This window comes from Varanus komodoensis, unplaced genomic scaffold (assembly GCF_004798865.1).
Source record: "Varanus komodoensis strain SLA01 unplaced genomic scaffold, ASM479886v1 scaffold1, whole genome shotgun sequence".
NCBI classification, from domain to species: Eukaryota; Metazoa; Chordata; class Lepidosauria; order Squamata; family Varanidae; genus Varanus; species Varanus komodoensis.
Window position 1 is genome coordinate 24,922,707 of NW_025335268.1, and position 21,283 is coordinate 24,943,989.

The 21,283-nt window shown below is 41.1% G+C and overlaps 1 protein-coding gene across 1 annotated transcript in view; it reads right to left on the reverse strand.

The window, feature by feature from the left end:
* MTR (5-methyltetrahydrofolate-homocysteine methyltransferase) overlaps positions 1–20,183 on the reverse strand; it is a 65,138-nt gene extending 44,955 nt beyond the window's left edge. The window contains exons 1-8 of the mRNA XM_044419860.1: positions 20,129–20,183; positions 16,273–16,484; positions 13,099–13,188; positions 10,146–10,215; positions 8,001–8,093; positions 7,093–7,199; positions 5,162–5,221; positions 3,225–3,319 (exon numbers count right to left, since the gene is read on the reverse strand). Of these exons, the coding sequence (XP_044275795.1) occupies positions 3,225–3,319; positions 5,162–5,221; positions 7,093–7,199; positions 8,001–8,093; positions 10,146–10,215; positions 13,099–13,188; positions 16,273–16,484; positions 20,129–20,183 (782 nt within the window). The remainder of the gene's footprint in view (positions 1–3,224; positions 3,320–5,161; positions 5,222–7,092; positions 7,200–8,000; positions 8,094–10,145; positions 10,216–13,098; positions 13,189–16,272; positions 16,485–20,128) is intronic.
* Positions 20,184–21,283: the final 1,100 nt, after the last annotated feature.

The window sequence follows — 21,283 nt, forward strand, 5'->3', positions numbered from 1 at the left end:
GTTCAACACATTTTGAAGGCCCGAGATTTGGGAACCCATGACCAAAAGCACAGACCAGTGGTTGCCACCCAAGATTCTAAATCTAGGAGTTATGCATCTAAGATGTCCCCCCCTTTGACACAAAAGTTTCTTTACCATCCTGAACACCATTTCAAAGTGCTTCCTATGGACACAATGGAGGAAAATTGTCTATTAGAAAGTTCAGATGAACATGCTGGATAGATAATTCCTTTAAATTTTTAACTCACAAGTGCACAACTCCCTGCTTCCCACTGAGGTTTTAAGAAGTCTCTCTGAGCACCACAGATGTTGACCCAAAGATAGACCATATATCTCTGCTCTAAAACTGAACATGATCTGGTCCTGATCAGGACCAGGGACCAGCAGGAAAGTCTACTACAGAGCTCCTTAGGAGAAAGACAGCCTCAAATATAGCAAACAATCTCCACAGGGTTGCATATATCCTCTTATTAAAGGCACAGGCTAGCTACTTAACCACCAACAGTTTAGCCATCATTTTGGCTTGAAAGATACCAAAATAGGTGACATTTATAAATCAAATGTAGTAATTATAAATCACGGATCCTTTGTATAAGAAGCCAATCATGTCTTTGCTTCTGCACACATTTATATATAACAAAACAGAAAGGATGCCAGGAAATGCATCATTTCAAAAACAGAAGTAATGCTTAATCTGTCTTATAGACCCATTACTCTACCAAAGCTGGAGCCAAGATAAGGGAAGCTAAAGCTGCCATCCTTATCAAGCCATAGTTAAATACTGCTTCACACTACGCTGTTAAGTCATGGTTGATTTATAAGCTTCCACTCTTCGTTTTTTCCTTTGGCCCAGCTCCTTTTCACCTAAAGCTGCTATATTTCACTTCATTGCAGCATCCCATCTGTCTCTGCTTTTCTCTACAAGCCTCATCTGTTGATCTCTCTAGGGCACCAAGTCAGCTAGGAGAGTAAAGAGTCAGGAAGTTCAGCAAATGATACAGGATCTACATAGTCTCACTGTGAATCATGTACCTAGGACTTTTCTTAAGTTGGAGATTTAATCTTTAGTGACACAGCATGAATCACAGCCAGAGTAAGCTGCAGATCCAGGTATCATAAAGTCCACGCATTCTCCCTTCTGATCAGTCCTATGGCCAAATATTGAAAATTTTATTTTATTTATTTATTTATTTATTTATTTATTTATTAAAGCATTTTTATGCTGCCCCATTCGCCGAAGCCTCGGGGCGGCTTACAACAATAAGCTAAAAATGAATAACATTAAATTAAAAATATAAACATTAAAATTAAAAATACAAAAATAACAATATAAAATAAGCCGCCCTGGCCAGATAAAATCCAATAATATTAACAATTAAAATGCCGCTTAAATAAAAAGGTCTTCGCCTGGCGCCAAAAAACAAATAACGACGGCGCCAGGCGGACCTCTCTGGGGAGTGCATTCCATAACTTAGGTGCCACCGCAGAGAAAGCCCTCCTCCGAGTACCCACCCTCCTAATTTCTTTCACAGAGGGTTCCCGGAGAAGGGCCTCTCCCGCAGATCTCAAGGGGCGTCCGGGCACATATGGATGTAAGCGCTCCTTCAGGTAACCAGGACCCAAGCCGTTTAGGGCTTTATAGGTCATCACCAACACCTTGAATTGGGCCTGGACTTCAGTGGGAAGCCAGTGAAGCTGACGGAGAACTGGAGTCATGTGAACATAACGCCCAGTCCCCGTCAGCAGCCTGACAGCTCTATTTTGAACCAATTGAAGTATCCGGACCGTCTTCAAGGGTAGCCCCACGTAGAGTGCGTTGCAGAAGTCAAGACGGGAGGTAACCAGCACATTTGTCACTGTCGCGAGGCAGTCGTACTCCAGGTAGGGGCGCAGCTGATTAATCAGCCGAAGCTGAAGGAAAGCGCTCCTCGCCACTGCTGTCACCTGAGCTTCCAGTGAAAGCTCCGGGTCAAGGAGCACTCCCAGGCTGCAGACCTTGTCCCTAAGAGGGAGTGCAACCCCATTCAGGACTAGGTTCAATTCACCCTCTCCGAAGCCCGATCCGCCAACCAACAGGACCTCCGTCTTGTCTGGACTGAGCTTCAGTTTATTGGCCCTCATCCAGCCCATTACCTCGGCCAGGCACCGGTTCAGTACAGCCACTGCCTCACCTGGATTGGTGGAAAACAAGAGGTAGAGCTGGGTATCATCAGCGTACTGATGATTCCGCAGCCCACACCTCCTGATGACCTCTCCCAGCGGTTTCATGTAGATGTTAAACAGCAAAGGGGACAAAATGGACCCCTGCGGTACTCCATGGCATAGCTGCCATGGCGCAGAGCCATAGTCCCCCAGCACCACCTTCTGGAACTGGCCATTGAGATAGGAGCGGAACCACTGCAAAGCAGTGCCTCCGACTCCCAATCCCGCAAGCCTATCCAGAAGGATACCATGGTCGATGGTATCGAAAGCCGCTGAGAGGTCCAGAAGAACCAACAGGGACGCACTCCCCCTGTCCTTCTCCCTGCACAGGTCATCGTACAGGGCAACCAAGGCAGATTCAGTACCGTACCCGGGTCTGAAGCCGGACTGAAATGGGTCCAGATAATCAGAAAATGGCTGTGCGGATGAGGGTAAAAGAAGACAAATAGGCCTACTAAGCTTTCTTTTTGTGTAACTGAAGCAGAACTCTCCCAGGGATTGCCAAATTTCATCATATGGAAGCTTCCTTCTTCTCAAATGTGAAAACTAAAGTATCCCAGTTTTTGACTGACAGGGTTCATTAACCGACTTCAAACTATGGGCAAAGACTGAAGGAAAACCAGAGTAGTATGGCACATTCCAGACCATGAGTGGAAAGAAAACAGGACTAGAAACAAAGGATGGCAACTCTTGGTGTGTTGATCCTGAACACTTATGCTGAACAGTTTGGAATTCAATGGTAAGGACTAGAATGCTCTGACGTCTGCTAGTCAAGATATACATCAGAAGAGGTCTGGAATGACCTTTCTGCATACTTCGAAAGTCATTACTTTTCTGAGAACAACTGGTTACATTAGATAGGTCAATCAGTGTGCATGCTATTTGCATAATTTGCACTACCATAAGTTTCATGTCTCTGAATCTATTTCAGATAAACCAAACACTAATAAAGCCTTACCATAAGTGGATTCCAGAATGCATGTTGTGTGTGCGTGTGCGTGTGAAAATATATATCCTCTTACCATAATGGGTCACTGTGAGATATACTGATGACAAATGCTTCTCCAGTCTGACCAGACAAAGTACGTCCACTTCTATCAACAATGGTCCCTGAAACCTTAAAACCACAAGGGCAGTGGGGAGAAACACAAAAACCTCATATTAAGAAGGGTACAAGACGAGACACTAAACTGAAATAGAAAATGCCCAATTAAAAGCTTGGTGAGGGATTTGTGCAACAATTTCTGCAAACAACATTCTTTCTATCACAATGAAATGAACAGCTCTGTTTCTATTCCAGTGATTCCCAACCTAGCATATGTGTGCACCCAGGAGTACAAATCAGGATATTTAGAAGTAGATGAAAACAACTGAGTAACAGCAGAAATAACAGCAACTATATTAATTACAAACATTTTGCTAATGCGAAGGGTACAGTTTATGGAAATGGACTACCAAGAGGTGCACAAGTGGAAAAAATAGTTTGGGAACCACTGTTCTATCCAAAGACAAAGCAAGATTAAAGGAAGAAATTTTTACTCAGATATTCACTATGGAAGCCTGCGTATCAAACACACACACATTCAAAAATCAACCACATCTTTGACATATTGCTTGAACAATTTTATTCTCTGTTTTAAAAGGGAACATTCATCTATTCTATATAGCAGAACGAAATAAAAAAATCCTCCTCATTGCAAAAATGCTACAGTTTGTCAACTGAGACTTTTGACATTCTGAATACCGCAAGCCTCAGGTCCCCTTTTCTTCAACACTATACTTTCAGCACTGCAGAAAAATTTCCAAAATCACAGAGGATTTCTGTGGAAACAACCTGTATTAGCAAGTACATCAGTGCAACTGATCGGTCCTTCAAGTATACTTAAATAGCAATTCATATCCATATCCCCTCATGTGTTTCAATATGAGATGTTGCAAAATGTATCAAAAGGTGGCATTTTTTAACCATGTCTAATTCTTTTTCTAACATCATAGTCCAATAGAAGCACTCAAGTGTGCCTCTGATGAACTAGAGCCACAGGGAACCTTTTAGTATCATATATTAAAAATATCAGAGTGAATTCATGATTTAAATATATATTATTTCCACCACATATCTAATGATAGATAATCCATGATTGGATTATTTAATTATTTGTATATTTCATTTATATCCCATCTTTCTGTCCAAAGCAGAAAAGGGATATCATCTCTGATCTTGGCTAGCTACAAAGGACTTAAGTATCCAGTGTACAAATAAATTTATGCATCAAGAAAACCATCATGATTGATAGTTGTTCCACACATTTAAGTCTCATGATGCAGAAGGCTTTTCAAAATACTCTCCTCCACTGCCAGCCTCCTCTGAGTGTGCTTTTCTCAGTATGCTCTGATCATCTGTATGTTGCCAACAGCATCCCATTGGCAGCTCTTACCCTACACATGCAAGCTACTCTCAACGAGAGCACAGCATTACACTGTTGGTAAGATACAAGAGGCCTTCAGCTGATATTGAAATGGCCAGCTGGGTTGAACCCAGCATTATCTCAGCCAACACAAACAAGGCCTTAAGTCCACTGTGAAAACTGTTCATACTCAAGGCATGGGAAAATCTCCAAGGGAACACAGTCATAGGCCAGGTTTCACTCTATACATACAGACTGCTGTAATTTGGCTCACCAGCAGTTTTACCAACAGGAGACCCTCAGTCAATTGGCTACAGTGCAGTGAAATGCAAGGCAAAAGGCTATATTTTGGACTCTTGCCTCTCTTATTACTACTACTGCTGTGTTATGTGTACTTTAAAGGAAGGGAAAAGAAAGCACAAGCTAACATACAGATCAGTGTAATTTTGCAAAATGGCATTTGTGATTGAGTTAACTACAGGTGGTTGAGCACTAACTCATGAGAAACTGCATGATAATATTCTGTTATATAAAAGTTCAATTCTTATACTCACAAACAATGCTCTGGGTTCATACTCTTCCTCAAATAATTTTTGAAGAGCAAAGAGAGCTGCCTGTGCAGAAAAAAATCACAATGTGTTAGCATCACACCTTCACATTAAAAAAAAAACTAAATCAAAATTCACAAGAGGGATTGGTGAGGGAGGGAATACATCAGTGTCAAACCTTGCTTCCTTAAAGGAGACTCAACTTCCTTCAGACAAAAACAGTACCTAGAAATAGAATGGAGCCACAGTGGGGCTTTTAAGGATGCAGGGAGTTGTAGGATATTTTCTGTATAAACATGCACAGGATTCTACACAAACTGGCTGTGTGACTGCTGCACATTTAAACTATGGAATGCACTTCCACAGGATGATAGAAACTATCTGGATAACTTTAGAAGAGGTCAGAGCAAGGATGATACTGTTATCAGTCGCTATTAATCCTGATGGCAATATGCCACCTCCTATATCTGAGGCAGCATGCCTGTGTATAATAGCTGCTCAGGAACATGGATGGGAACATGTCCTATGCATAGGTTTTCTACAAGCAGCTGGTTAGCCACCATGTGAACAGAACGCTGGATGAGATGCACTTTTGATCTAGTTCTTCTTACATTCTGATGGAAGTAAACCATCCTAAAACAAACAACAAGTAATGGACGGCAGAATACATCAATCCGAAGTCGACACGTGCTTTAAGACAACCCAATCCAGGATAACTGAATAAAGTAATCAGTGGCTTTGCAATGCTTAAATGTTGCATGTGGGAACCCACAAACTTTCCCCTATGAGCCTGTCCAGTTTCAAAATTTTCAGGGCAGGGGAACCCTACTCTTGATCCTGTCACTATCAGAGGCACATTCAGTAGGGATGCAAGAGGAGACTTTCGCCTGCCTCTTTCCAGACTCTGGAACAACCTGCACCAGGAGAGGCTGGGCTGAATACCACTTAGTTATCCTTTTGCCAGTAGGCAAAGACTTTTTATCAGGAAAGCCTTTGGCATATAAGTTGGTCCATTGCTGAAAAGGATTTTAATTGGTTGGCATTATTTATTTCTTTATAGTTGGACTATGTTCCAATTTATATTTTATTTTTAATCTAGAATTATTGATTGCCTTGCCCATTATTACAGAAAGGCAGAATATAAATACATTTTTTATTATGCAGTTGCATACCCAACAAGAATATAAATGCTGTAAGGAAACAAAATTTTGCAGTATGTTCATGTGGCTCAAAAGAAATGGCCAGAGAGTTTTGGCTAGTGGGTGGTGGAGATATGAAATAAATAATAAAGTAGTAATAGGACAAATACCTTTAGTGAAGTTCAGGTCTTACAGAGGGGGGACACTTCCCCACCTTTTCTCAAATCTCCCCCCTTGCGGTACACAGCACCAAATGACTGAGGTCTGGAGTCTACCTGCCATGTTGCTGCTATATTACCAGGGGAGGGCGTTCAGGAAAGGGAAAACATATCCCCCCCCCCTTTTCCCCTTTCCTCCTTCCTGAAACCTCCTCTTATAGTGCAGGGAAGAGACTTCTTTTTAACCTCATGGACACTTTCCCAACCCAAATGTTTCACTCCAGGACAGTATAACTTGTTAGGGGCTCATGCACCCCTTCTCTCTATTTGTAAAAGATGTCATAATATAATGTTTCTTTTTAAATAAAAGATGAATCTCTTTTGGACTCTTCTCACCTACATATGTGATCACTAAGACTGTAGTTAGTACTAAAAGACTAACAGTCGTTGCTGTTTTAAATCCTGTTATCAAGCTGCTCAAGAGTGCAATCCTGTGCATGTTTATATACAAAACAGCCTTACAACTCCCAGCATGCCCCAGTCAACACAGCTGGCTGGGACATGTTAGGAGCTGTAGACCTTTTTCCTGGTCTAAACACATACTTAGGATTGGTCCTTAAAAACTTCCAAGAAATCTCACCTTGGCATTGGCTGTATCAAATATGGTTTCAACTAGCATGATATCTACTCCTCCATCTAGAAGTCCTCTGGCTTGCTCTGTGTAGGCTTCCACCAGTTCATCAAAAGCTAGAAAAAAAACATATTTTCCCCTTATGATACAAATGACAATAAAAAGACATTCTGATCCAGGCTGGAATATGTACACGTATGCTCCCAAACTGGCAGATACTTGGAAAGGTAACCTGGCATTATAATCCCTTACTACTAGGAGAACCATATATGGGAAAACATAATTAGCCTCTTATAATGTTGCTTCTCTGGTTAGCAACTATAATTAAGGCATCTAATAAATGAATTTATTAACAGCAACAAAGTCATAAAACTAGACTTCAAATTCAGATCTGTGGATGTCAGTCACATCTTACTGAATTTTTAAAAATGCAGTTTATGTTACAGAACGAGTGTTAGTGAAGCTGAGAGCAAGAAATGAAAGCAAACCATCTTCAGTTTTACACCTTTTTGGGAAACAAAATCAGCATAATGCTTAATTAACCTGTGGGAAAGTGCAATGAACACAAACTGTACACAAAGCTTTTCTAGTTCCCTGCAACAGCCTACAAATAAAACATGTACAGGTTGTTTCCATGATGTCTGAACCCAGGCACTTGGGTTCATAGGTTAAACAACTCCAGGTGAACCCATGGCTTGTTCATGGGTTAACTTAGAGCCCTTTAACCCATAAACATCCCAAGTGCCCACATTCTGATATCATGGAAACAACCTATGAATGCCACATTTGCAGATTTTTACAGAAACCAGAAGCAACTTTTGTGTAGTGTATCTGTCCACAATTTATGAATTAACTCATGAATACCACTGTATGCCAGCATTACATTCAAACAGGGACTTAGTCTTTGGAATACTTACTGACATTCCTGTAATCTGGCCTTTCCACTGAAGGAGAGACAGAAAGAGTCTTGTTTGTGGGACCCATTGCCCCAGCAACATATCTTTTATATCCTTAACAAAGAAGAAACATACAGACACACCATTAAAAACAATCTTGAAAGTATTGTGCTTGTGATATTGAAGTTTCTAACACTGATTTGGCTGTGCAGGTGTGATGTTGCTCAGGGAATAAAGCAATCTGAAGCCCAACTTCTGTTTGGGAAGGGAAAGTTACCAGTTTGACACGTTAAACATCTCACACTTAAGCACAAGCTAATATGAAAAGTAAGGAACAAAGAGAAGAATCCAAAGAGGCAATTACATGCTTGCCAATTCTCTTAGGCCCTGCCAGTTCTGTTGTGCAGTTGACCACTTGCAGGATAGCAATTTAGCATTTCTGTGGCAGCCTGAAACAAGGCGAAATGCTTATTCTTGGAAGTGGGGAGGCCAGTGGAACCCACATGAGGCAATTCCACCAACCTGCTTCCTTCCTGGAAAAAAGCTGATTCTGCTCTTTTCATGGATTCCTTTAGGAAACAGTAATTTTCCTTTGAGTATACAATGGATGCACTCATGCAAGGAAATGAATTGGCAGGACTGAATTCTGTCCAGAGACCAAATGCTAGGAGGCAGAAAGAGGATGAAACAAGAATGGCCTGAGTCAATAAAAAGAAAGGCCTGAGGCAAGGGAAGATGAGTCAGGCAACTGAAGCAAGAAGCGAATCAGAGAATGCTTCAGAACAGAGATAATTATATGTTAAAGGTGGGGCAGAAGCAACAGAGATAAGGACGACCAGTCAAAAGTCAGGATAACTGAACAAAGTGGAGACTTCAAATGAGGCCCTTATCTGAAGTACTGTCACTTGCTGAGCTACATTATATATTTACAATGGAAAAAGTATTTGCTGTAATAGCAGCCTGGCTTTGGAACACCCTCTTTTGGCTCCAGATTAATACATATTTATTTGCTCAAGAATTTAAATTGATTTTATCACTTTTGTTCTGCTTGATAGTCTCATAGAGTTAGTTCCTTCCAAAGCTTGTGGGTATAGGAATGCTGCTGTGCTGTGATATATTGCTTATCTTCTTTTGTATTCTTATGGTTATATATTGCACTGAACTATGTCAGGCTGGAGGGCTGGTCAGAACTTTTTTAAAAATAAGAGATATAGGAAATAACTTGCAAAGCAGAGAACTGAGGAAAACAGGGGAGCTAAGGATACAGAGTGGGAGGAGAGGGAAACTGAAGAAGATACAGAACTGGGAAAAGTAATGCACACAGCTTAGGCCAGTCTCTCCCAGCCCACAGTCTCCAGAAGCTTCAACATCCCAGGTTGTATGGCCAAGAGTCAGGAATTCTGGGAATTGTAGTCCAAAACATCTAAAGGGCACCAGGTTGGAAAAGGCAGGCTTAAAGAGTGGAAGGCTGAGCCACTCCTGACAAAAGGGATACAGGCACACAAAAAGAAGAGTCAAGAGGAAATGATATTCCTAGGTCTAGAATCTAACCTTGACAAGAAAGTTCTGGTAGTTGTTTCTCTTATCACTGCAGCCTACATTCAAGGCTACATGACCAACTAATCCTTCTGAAAATTTCTAGTAAGAACTGAAATTTGAATTTGGAAGGCTGACTGGATGTTCCATGACAAAAATATGAAATAACACTAAAAGAAGTTTTTGTTTTTGTTTTAATTGGCATTGTGGCCTAAACCATAGTATGTAAACAAAGTTGTATAAGTCTCTCTAGAAATTGTCAGTCCATTTTATTCTTGATTTAAAGATAGCAGCACCTTCTTTTCAAAGATGCTGAGAGTTCATACGTACTTGAAAAATAACTGTGAGATTTTGATGGAACTTGGGAAATTTATCTTTTTTCCAGTCAGCCCTCAGCATCATGCTGTCAAACAATGGAATCTGCAAATGAACCAAGCCCACTTCCTTGCATTTTAGCTAGTAAGTATAAATAAGAAATCAAGCATGCAAACTGCAGTACTATGTCATGTTTTACTGAAGGACTCCTGCAACAATAATGTTCGCTAAGCAGATAGTTTAACAAGCAATAGTGACCCTGAGGAACTTGAGCTTCACATACAAACCAACGTGTTATAAGGGAAAGTTACTTGCCTGTCTCAGCAGTGATATCATCCGCCGCTTTCCGAGCTACCTGTGCCGATGCTTTATTCAACTGATAAGCCTGAGCAGCAGAAGGGTGGGTGGGCAGGGTGTCACCAAAAGCAAGGCAGAAAAAAAGAGTATTTCATTCAAAGTTGAATGACCTCTATTTCAACTGCATTCCAAAGTGCTAGTCTTTAACATACATTGGGGTACCTTACAGCTTAACAGGAAAAATCAGGGTCCCTGTGCTTCCACTGAGGATATGCAGCCAGAATGCACCGGGTTACCTCTCTTTTGGGTCCTTACACTTCAGTTCAAAAGTCTCCATTTTTTTATGGGAACATTAACTGCCAAGCAGTAATTTTAGGACAAAATGTGTTTTTTAGCCACCACAGACACCACTAGTGAAATGGCCTAAGAGAAGGGAGTACGCCAGCAAACTTGTGGATGTCTGAAAGACACTTCTCCATTTAGAAATTAGGGAAGCTTGGGTAGGAGTGACTTGGAGAAAACTAGAAAAATTCAGAAAAGTATTTTCCTCCAAATGCCCCCTCCAAAAAAATTCCAGTGAAAGAAGAGCTTAAAAAAAATCTCTATCTACCCAATATTTTTGTTTTTTTCCCAGTCTTTCACATCCCTACACAGACTTCCTAACTCAGTCAAGACAATACTATATAACTTATGAATTGGCTACTGAAAGCCCCGAGTTCTTTCATGACCCTCCACACACAAGCATCTTGTTTGTCAAGAAGTATACTATATATACTCATTTTCCCTTTTTATGCCCTTGGAAATCTTCCTTCAAATAAATGCTGCCTTTCTAAGAGTAAGACTGGCCTTGGATTCCTGAACTCAAGGAGTCATATGCTGCAGATGTGGAACTGCGGGAGCTCTAGCTGCACAAAGCCCTAAGGATGTGGTAGCAGCCTCACAGCTAAATACCTTTTAAAAGTCGCATGACAGAAATGCAGCTAATTCTGTGCTGCTATCAGGGCTTACTTCAGTACATACTGCATACACCATGTTGTCCATGTAGTATCCTCACCCTTTTTTTCTACAAAGATAGGCACAGTACCAAGTAGAGTGTCTTACCAGGGTTCCTGGCTATGCTTCCAGTTGTCTATGTATCCCTAAGGTCACTGGACATGCAAAAACACTTGGGGGTGGGGTCCCTGCACACCTTCCCTCCCCACTTTGCCCATAAGCATGATGCTGCGTGGTGCTTGGAAAGACCTATACGTTTGCAAAGAGGCAAGCCTTTCATCAGAGATGGTGAAAACAGGTCAGACTAGTCACAGAGAAAAAATACTGTTTAAAATACCTCCAAGCTGAAAACTGAATTTCCATGCATACAACTGTCATGCCAACTGTACTAGCAAACTTAAGTTTTCCAGCCCCACCCCATTCTGCATTGCACAGTAAAAAACAGCAGTGGGAGAGAACATCTATTGCATGGAGACGGTGGGCACATTTGACATTTCAAAAGACAGCCATGGACATTCTTATATAAAGGCTGCCATGGTAGGAAGATTGACCATTTTGTTGGGAGTGAGAAAGATAGTCACTTTTGGCACACATTCTCAAGGCCTTTAGAGGAGAAGGAAGAGCAGGAATGTAGGCCAGTTCCAGATGCTGAGGTGAGTGAAGTGGAGACACTTATCTAAAGGCCAGATTCCCCAGGTGTGCAGGCAACCCATGGGAATAACCAAGATGCACAGTTAGTGGGAGAGGGCTTGGAACAGGGGAGTTTCCCAGAGACATATGAGTTGGGTATGGCTCTTGACCCCATGATACAACACTGGCAGAGAATGGCAGCCCAATTACAGAGGAGGTTCAGAAGGCCCCTCCCAAAGGGATGGGGCCCAGGCATGTTTGAAAGGAAAATTCCTGGAGATGAATACTACATTGGGTTCAAAAAACTTCTCTGTGCATGCTCAAAGATTCATTCTGAGTGTTTGTGCTTCTGAAAACACTTTGATCAATAAAGAATGCCTTCTAAAAAGGCAGGAACCCTAGCTCATGACACATTCATAAAATGGCTCCCACATTTGGCATGGCCAATCACAAAACACGAACTTCCCAGAAGGCAAACTGGTAAGCTATAGGAAAAACAGCTTGTCTGAGAACCCAAGCATGAGGCAGAGGTAGAGCCTGAGCTCCAGACACAAAACCACTCTCTTAAACCCAAATAAAGATGGCTTTGGTGGGCACCAGTCCACTTTGGTGCCAGTCTCCCATAAATAACATAAGTAACAACTGGCAGCAAATGAGGTATCTCTGGTATGCATGGGCACTGTGGTGGAGACCCCTGACCTATTATAACTAAATTAGCATTAACAAGGCAAGGCACTCCTGATGGTAGAATTAGGGTTGTTTGATTAAGAGTCAAATGGGGCATGAGTATATTTAACTTTGACCCAGCCTTTGCTAACATAACAATGCACTGCAAGAGATAATCCAGCCTTCTAATTAAGCAATGGCTTGATTACCTAGTAAGCTTCTGTGAGACTAGGCACCCCCCGCCCCCGTCATCATTGTATGTGTGTTGCCAGACACAAAAAATTTAGCTGCTGTGGTTTATGCTCTAGATGAACAATGGAGTACTTATGTGTGTTAATCTTTGTACATTCTGCTCATTCAATCTTTATTTGCAAGGCTGGGATGATCTTTTATGAGAAACAAGTAAATCAAAGCTATGCTACTTGTACTTTCAAAATTTTATGATTATTTTTATACAGTTTCAGCATGATACATGGCACCTTGCAGAATAACATCAGCAAACAGAATACGTGATGTCCAAGCCAAATGTCCACAGCAGGGGAAGACAATGAAGAGAGGGAGGGGAGAGGTAACAAGGACTGAATGTCAACTAATGTCCATATGAATATTGGACTCCAGAACCACACTAATCTTTATTGCTGGAAAACATGGTCTTGATGAACAAGAGCTTCAAAATCCTTACCAGATGTTCAAGGCCATAGTCTGCTTGTGCTATTCTAGTGCTACTGAAGGTGTTGGTTTCAATGATATCAGCACCAGACAGCAAGTACTCCTACAGAAAAAAGGCAAATGTGATCTCAAAGTTTGAGATACTGAAAGTGACAGCAAGTCAGGGTCATGGTGGGAAATTATTACAACAATTAATAGTCCACTTTTCTTCTTACATGAAATCCAAGGCAGCTTACAAGGTTCTCCTCTGCTCCATTTTACTCTCAACAGCTACCCTGTGTTAGCTAAGGTGAGAGTCTGTAACTGGGCCAAAGACATCCAGTGAGTTTCATGGTTGAGTGGGGACTAGAACCCAGATCTCTGGAGTCCCACTCCAGTACTCTTAACCACAATGCCACATTGGCTCTCATGGGAAGTAGACCTAGTCTTCAGGTGCTGCTTAGAGTGACAGACAGAATTTGGAGGAAAAGGTAGGTCCTCATTAGGGGCAACAGGTGAACCCTATCAAGAAACTGAGGGAGCTTCTCAAGAGTGCCAGGTATGGATGCTACTCTTGCTGAAATTTCTTGTCAGTGGCAGTCATGGGAGCAAATGGGTTCTATCAAATTAGCACTTCCCACTGAAGGTTTTCAGTACTGAAATAGGAAAGGGGACAATTCCTCAGATACAATAACCCCATGAGTATATTGTAGTGTTAATGCAAATCCAAAGTTACATTGTTCATCTGCATTTAACTTTTTTGATCAGACACTTGGATGGCCTATATACAACTAACAGATTTGCCTACTACTGCAGGTAGGTGGATAGGTGTAAAAGAGGGCTCATTTTTCTCTCTATAATTACTTTTAATTGGAGTATCAATATTGGGAGATTAAAGAAAAGCTCAAAAAGTCTTACCATCTGTAAATCTAACTAGTGACTTTTCATTATTTGAACAGCAAGAGAGGAAAATCTACCATATATTATATAATTAAATTATAACTGAAAGTGGTAACAGCAGCAATTTCTCTTCAGTTCATTTCCCCAAAATGAACATATTTCACCTCCTGAAAGAAATATGTGTGTTTCTTCCCAGATCTGGAAGCACTGATGTGGTACTGTTTAAAACACTTGGGATTTTTCTCTGAGATGAAAAAAATGAGGACAAGGGTAATTACAGCCAATTATATTTTAATCAAAATGTTCCTAGAGAGAACTTCCCAGCTTAGATTTCAAAGAAGCTAATTGATAACTGACAAGGTTTGTCTAGACAATACCTCCTTTCTGAAAATGAAGGATAAACATGATTTCTGTCATAGTTTCTATTTTTTGAACCTCACTGTCCTGTAACTTTATGTTATTGTTGCAATCTCACCTAATTCATTTCAGTATTTAAACGGAAGTTCTTCCCAACAGCAAATAAAGTCATTAACATGGACTGAGGCTTAGGAGTTTAAATGAACACCAGGGCACTTTCATATAACCAAAAAAGTGAAAATTGATCACAACAAATTAGATGCAGATTTCAAAATAATTTAAATAGAAATAGTGGGGAAGACCAGGGAACAGGTTATAGGACTGCAATTGGTATATGACACATGGCAATCCCAATGCACCCACAGGTGGGCCTCGTATATCTTCTGTTCTTCCATTCTTGAAAACAAGGCCCCTTCACTTAAGATAGCAGATGCACAAATTGGAAGCACACTCCAAAATACTACTATGCCATGCCAGCTCTGATATAAGGAACAGTTACCAAGGGAACCTAACTCTGGCAGGATGCCACTGGGTACACAAATATGGAGAAGGCACAGAACTTGCTCATATTACTAGTCAATTTGCACATGGCACACACAATACACAACAAAGTTCACACAATAAACTTGTGGATTATTTAACCCACAGTGAGCTATATTGCAGGCCAAGTGCAAGTTTCTGCCATTTTGATTGCAGATCTTCCCAATCAGGCCTATGGGAGTTACACTATGTTGCTGAAACCCTGTCATTATGGGTTAAAGTCATTACCTTCAATGGCTTCTGGAAAGCAAATGGCAACCAGTGCAGGTCTTTCAAGGAAGGTGCAATATGGTAACTAATCCAAACTCCATCCACATATTATCAAAATAATTTTGTAAAGAATATGAATGCAGGACATTAGTTTGCCTTGAAGGAAAACACCTCCACAACTGCCAAGTGCTGGCACTGTACTGTGGATTTTGCATTGCTCTCACACAGGACGTGGGCATATCCTATGGTGACTCCTTTGGATGGGAGTATTTCTAAATATTAATTTTGTAGAAGAAGAATTGTTCAAATTTATTGATGTTCATGGACTTATATTCCTGCACTATTTGATATCTAAAATGGTCAGTAACAGCAGATCTGAGAGTGCTCAAGGTGATTCCTATGTTCTGCTGGGCTGAAGTAGGTAGGAAGAGCAGTCAAGTGATCTTTGCTTCCCCATCCTCCAGTTTTTACTTTTTAGCCCACCTAAGCAAGGGAATTTCAGAGGTTGGAAGGAGGCTGGAGGTAGTTCAGATGAAATTATACCCTCACTTCTCTGGTATCTACTTCTCCCCACCCACCAGAATACCCACATTTTCCTCTCTTAGTGGTCAATTTTTGCCTCAGTTCTCTCTGTACTTCCCAGGGTTGAGGTCAGACTGCCTTCAGAGCAGAAAGACTATGTCTACACCTTCAGCTGTTCATTAGAAAGAGGACCTAAATGCCCTTTCTATATTTAAACATATGGCTTACTGTAGATCCAGTCTTCACATACATTTTTGGATACATGGTCATCATACCCTGATAGGTATGATTAAGTATCAATGAAAGCTGCATGTATATACATTCCCAACTTAGTCCCAATGCCTTCTCCTATTTTATTTGCCTTGTGTGAAAAAGAAAATCTAATAAAAGGTAATGATTTGAAAAAGGAATGTGGGGGCAACCCAGTTCCATTCAAACTAATGGAATACACTGTAATGGGATAAGAATTCTATTACTCTATATCTTTTCTACTGACCAAATAGAAATATGCAATGAATCCTCAACAATGTTTCACAGTGAAGAACAATTTGTGATCAAAAAGAATGCATGATTATAATATCCCCCAGATCATGTGTGTGTGAAGCTCAAAATCTTCCTTATACTTCAGAGCGATGAATATATTCTTTCCAGCACGATCCTAATTAAAAAAAATACTGACCTTGTGAATTTTGTAGATAATATCAGGCTGAGTTATACTCAATATGTCATTGTTTCCCTTTAATGATTTTGTATGATCCTTAAATTCTTGACCTCGAAATTCCTCTTCCGTCAAGGCACACTGCTGAATCATGGTCCCCATACCTCCATCCAAAACCATAATGCGTGCATGCAAAATTGATTCAATTTCATCTTTCAAGTTTTTCTTCACAACTGTGTTAAAAACAGAAACAAGTTTGAAAAATACGTATTTGAAACAGTCAACATCTTCTCCTTCAGAGGTGCAGAAATTGAAAGTGCTTGTGAGCAGAGTTCTACAACATGTGTGTGCACACACACTTTCCAAGTACACACCATTCCTTCTGAAAATGAAATGAAATGGGCACCTCCTAACTGATACCCCCATCTAACATTTATTCTGAATCCTACTAGCTTCAATGAGGAGTCAAGTATGTTTAAAATCTAATCTTAGAAAATCATGCTCCAAAGTCCTTATCTAAAGCCACACTGGAGTACAGAGTTTACACTGCATCAAGAGATAACATGTTTGGGACATCTGTTCTTTTCCAAGTTGAACTGAAAGAATAGCAGAAGATACACATATGCATGGCTGAGGATACATGTATTTCACTCCTGCTGTAGCAAATATCCCCTGGAAATAGTGTTATGCATGGAACCTAGTACCAACATTATATCTCAGCTCAGGCAGGGCACACACAAAGTGCTGCGCAAGGGACTAGAACAGTATGTAGGGATCAGGTATGTTTAAGCAGAATTCATTAAAAAAGCACCAAACATATGCATTTAAAAAAATAGACAAGAAAGATATTTACAGCAGGACCCCCACATATATGGGGATATGTTCAAGCCCCACAGTGGAAGCCTGAAACTGCAAATAATGGCAAACACGATATACTGAACATACACTTTCCTTTTTTCACAATTTCATAGATAGAAGAGTTGTTCTTACTGTACATGCTAGCAATCTCAGCACATGATTTTTTCATTTCACTATTAAATTGATAATTTTTCACTTAAAGGAAGCACTTTATGACTTCTCTTTGTCACTTTACAATTTCTCTTTTGGACTGAGGTCAACCACAGTTAAGTGAAAATGTGTAGCTGAACCAGTGAAAATGGGAGTCCTGCTGCACTTTCTTTTAGACTAACACTGACCTAATAACAGGCAGAATTAAGTTACCTGGGACTATAGGGAAAAGGTAAACAAAATTAAGTTATTCCTATACAAAGAATAAAACTATGAAGACTGCAGTCATGTTCATAGCTCTTTGGCAGTAGATCCTGTTTAATTCAATGGCACTTTTCTACTATTAAATGTGGATAGGATCAGGGCTCAAGCATCTTTTTTCTGGCCCAGGACAAATGTACAAAAGCAAGTTCCATACTTATATCACAGTTCAATTCTATATTTATTTACAATATTTTTACCCCTCCTTTACAAACATCCCAGGACTTCTTACAACATAAATAAATCATAACAATAAATACAACAAAATACATTAACATAACAAGCATTAAGAGAATACAATCTTTATTTTATTTATTGCTAAACAGAGCAGTATGTGTGTTCAAGCAAATGAGCAAGAGGAAGAAGACTGCACTAGACATTTATTTTAGGCCTGTGAATCCTTGAAATACCACTGGGTTCCTCTCTGCCCTGGGAGCTGTCCTTCCTTCCTGCCTATGCACAAAGTCTGGAGCACATATCACATTTGGAAATCCAATTCTGCCAAACTACAAATTCTAATTTTATCAATACAAGGATAAACTCACTTTTCTAGAGAAAAGCCAAAGCTGATACCCACCACACAGAAGGGCCATATTTGCATGTAGCACTAAAGCATGTTCTAATGTTGTGTGCATTAGCAGGAACGAATCTGCCCCAAATGCTAGGCTGGCATGTTTCCTATTAATTTGTCCTCCCCACATGTGTATGTGAGGCATGAACTAGGGCTCGCTTTTAGCTGATTTACACACAAACCAAGAATTGTGGTTTCAGATAAGCCCTAGTTTACTAAACAAATCACAAAAACAATTCAAAGTTTGAAGTTGGTTTGTCTAATAAATTATTTCTTTTAAACCACAATTCCTGACTTACATGTAACAGCAAGCCAAAAATCTACTAAAGTAAAATTAAATTCAGGTTTATTTCTTTTCCCAGCTATGCGCGAGAAAACAAGTGGTATGGCTGAATCTGGTGCTTTGTGTGGACCCATTTTGTTTATGCAGATAACACTAAGCAATGGCTTACAGTTATATGCACATTCACCTAATGTATTTGCTTTTTTCTAACACCTCTTCTGCTTGGCTCCAGTTAATCTTATAACTTCTTGACAACAGATGCAAAGCAATATATTTCCATAAGAATTTTTAAGCATGATTTACTATGGGACTCATTTTTCCAACTCAGGTTTATTGGGGTTTGGACTAGATCCTAGTAAATTATAAGCCCACACACAGATGCTTGGGTCTTGCACAGGATCAGACCTCAGGTTATTGAATATTATATTCTTTGAACTATATTCAGTAGCCCTTTTTTAAAGCCCAAGCTTCATTGTATTCCTCAAATGCCTCATTGTATTCCTCAAATCCCTATGACCATACCATACGGCCAAGTTCCACAAGCATTTGGCCAGCTTACTTTGCAGTAGCTTCCAGACGGGGCTTTTATCACACCACTGCATTGCCATGCCTCAGTCACAGAACTTTACATGAATCTCAAGGAAGACTTTTACTTGCAAGCCTCCTGTGTGTTCCTACTGCATCCTCTACCTTTTCTTTACCACAGAAAATATATTAAGGAAAAAAAGATGGAAAAGCTGCTCAGTGCCTTCCATCTAAATGGTACCACAAGAGACCCCTGTCTGGGAAGCACCTAGGGAAGCAGCATTAAGGGTAAAGCAATAGATGCACCAGCAGTTACAGCAGTGCACCCAAATATTTACAAACTACTCCCTGTGAATGCTAAAGCCAAACAGTTTTAAAATTGAAATTTGTTTTTTGACCAGTATATTATCAAGTTTCCTGTGCCTAAATATCCTCTAGAATATTATCAGGTAAGGTGCTCCCTCAAACCTCTTACATGTGCCAAATCAATCTGTTGTGAATCATCCAAAGTAAACAATACTAAGCTTCGTCACATGTGGGTAACACAAGATGTATGTTCATGCATTTTTTCTGATAGTCCCAGACACAAAAATATCTAGAAGGCTTGAAGCTCGCAAAAGGTGTCTTGTAGTACTTGGAGCTACTGGATTGTCAGTGTGTAAGAAATATGAATTTATTCCTTGTCCAGGTCACCTAACTTTTACATTATTTAACCAGTCAGCTTTATTGCATCATCTTCTGTAGCTCAATACTGCTGCTAATAATGGGAGAGGGGCACGAGAAACTGATTAGTGTGCGGCGAAGCAAGAATTAACTCTTTCAGCTCCTAACAGCTCAACCAATTTCGGTAAAGAGGGCTGCCATCCATTACTTTGGTTCGTCTTCAGAAATTCATTCATATTATCAGTCTACTCACTTCTTCGACTTTTTAAGATTAAGAAGTGGGTTCAAAATAACAGCCTTTAAAGCCCCGTAAAACAAATCTAGGGTATTGCAGGTGTGTTGAGCCTGCAATCAACTACAGCCCAGCTATGCAAAGCACCTTCCCCACAACCTAGCCTAATAAGCCTGCCTCAGCGCAGGGAGGGGGGGAAGGCAAAACCACATCTAGGAACACAAGTTGCACGGCGCGCGCGCACTCCTAGCCCCCAACCCGAAAAGAGCAAAGCTAGAAAATGGGCATGTTCTAAGCCACTGAAACCTCACAAACGAATCAGGAGGGCACGCACCGTTCGACTCCTGGCTAGCGAGCTGCTCGGCCAACTCGTGGATCGTCGGCGCCATCCTCACAGCGTTTGGGCTGCACGACCAGAATGGGGAGAATCGACATTCGCGGGCTGGAATGGCCGGAGACAGGGCACAGAGGACGCCTGCGTGTGCGTCGCCCCAATGCGCAGACGCGTAGGAGTTTGGCTTCACTCGTCGCAGTTGGTCTCTCCTTCACAACAAAGAGGTACCTGTATCGGGAGAACTACAGGAGGCGAGGCGAAGCCCGATGGATCGCTTGAGCTGCGTATCTCTTAGCTGAGATGTTCTTTCTCTGTCTTTTAAATGCAAAACTTCAATTTTCAAAAGTCAGGGGCGCTTCCGATCCCTTTGTACACGTGGCTTGTCTATGGAAAATCAGGATCTGATTTCCCCCCTCTGAGCATGTATATGAAAAGTAGCGGGGAGGGCGAATGAGATGGAGCTGCAAAAAAGCAAAGCGCTTTTCCCCCGTGCCATGTTCCTCTTCAAAACTTTTCTCCGCCCCCCGCGCGCTCTTTGCCTCCTAAAAGAAAGCCCACGCTATGGGGTGGGGTCGGGGTTTCATTGGGGAAAAAGACGCGCGGGAAAAAGAGTTAAAAGTCCCGCGCACAATCGCGGACCCAATCCGTACCGCCGGAGGGCGGAGCTGCATTTTGTAAACGCGCAGAGACGGCCTCGCCACTTCCTCTGGTCCCTGTGAGTAGCTGAAGCCTTTCCCCCCAAGGCTAGCAAATGGGTTTGCGGCGTTACCTTTTGCCTAATTCCATTTAATGCAAATGACATTTTGTGACGTTTGGGGACTTGGCCTCAGATGCCCCCGTCGCAAAGGACTGTGTTGTATTTAACTGTTTGCCTAGCGTTTCGAAATGTAGAGGCCATCTACGTGTGCATACGGTGCTTCTTATTGAGAACAGCGCTACCCCACTGAGATATTAATTCTCTTTTTTCTTAAGTGGACTGAATGCTGGGATGCTGTGCCAGAAATGAACTTGTCTCGAATGAACAAATGAGTCGCTCCTGCAGAACGGCCCCTGCAAGCTTTCAAACGCCAAGTTCGACTGAGGCGTTCATGCGGTTTCAGCCTAAAACTTAAGGCTAACTGAAGGAAATGTTCACGACAACACTGGAAGTCATCT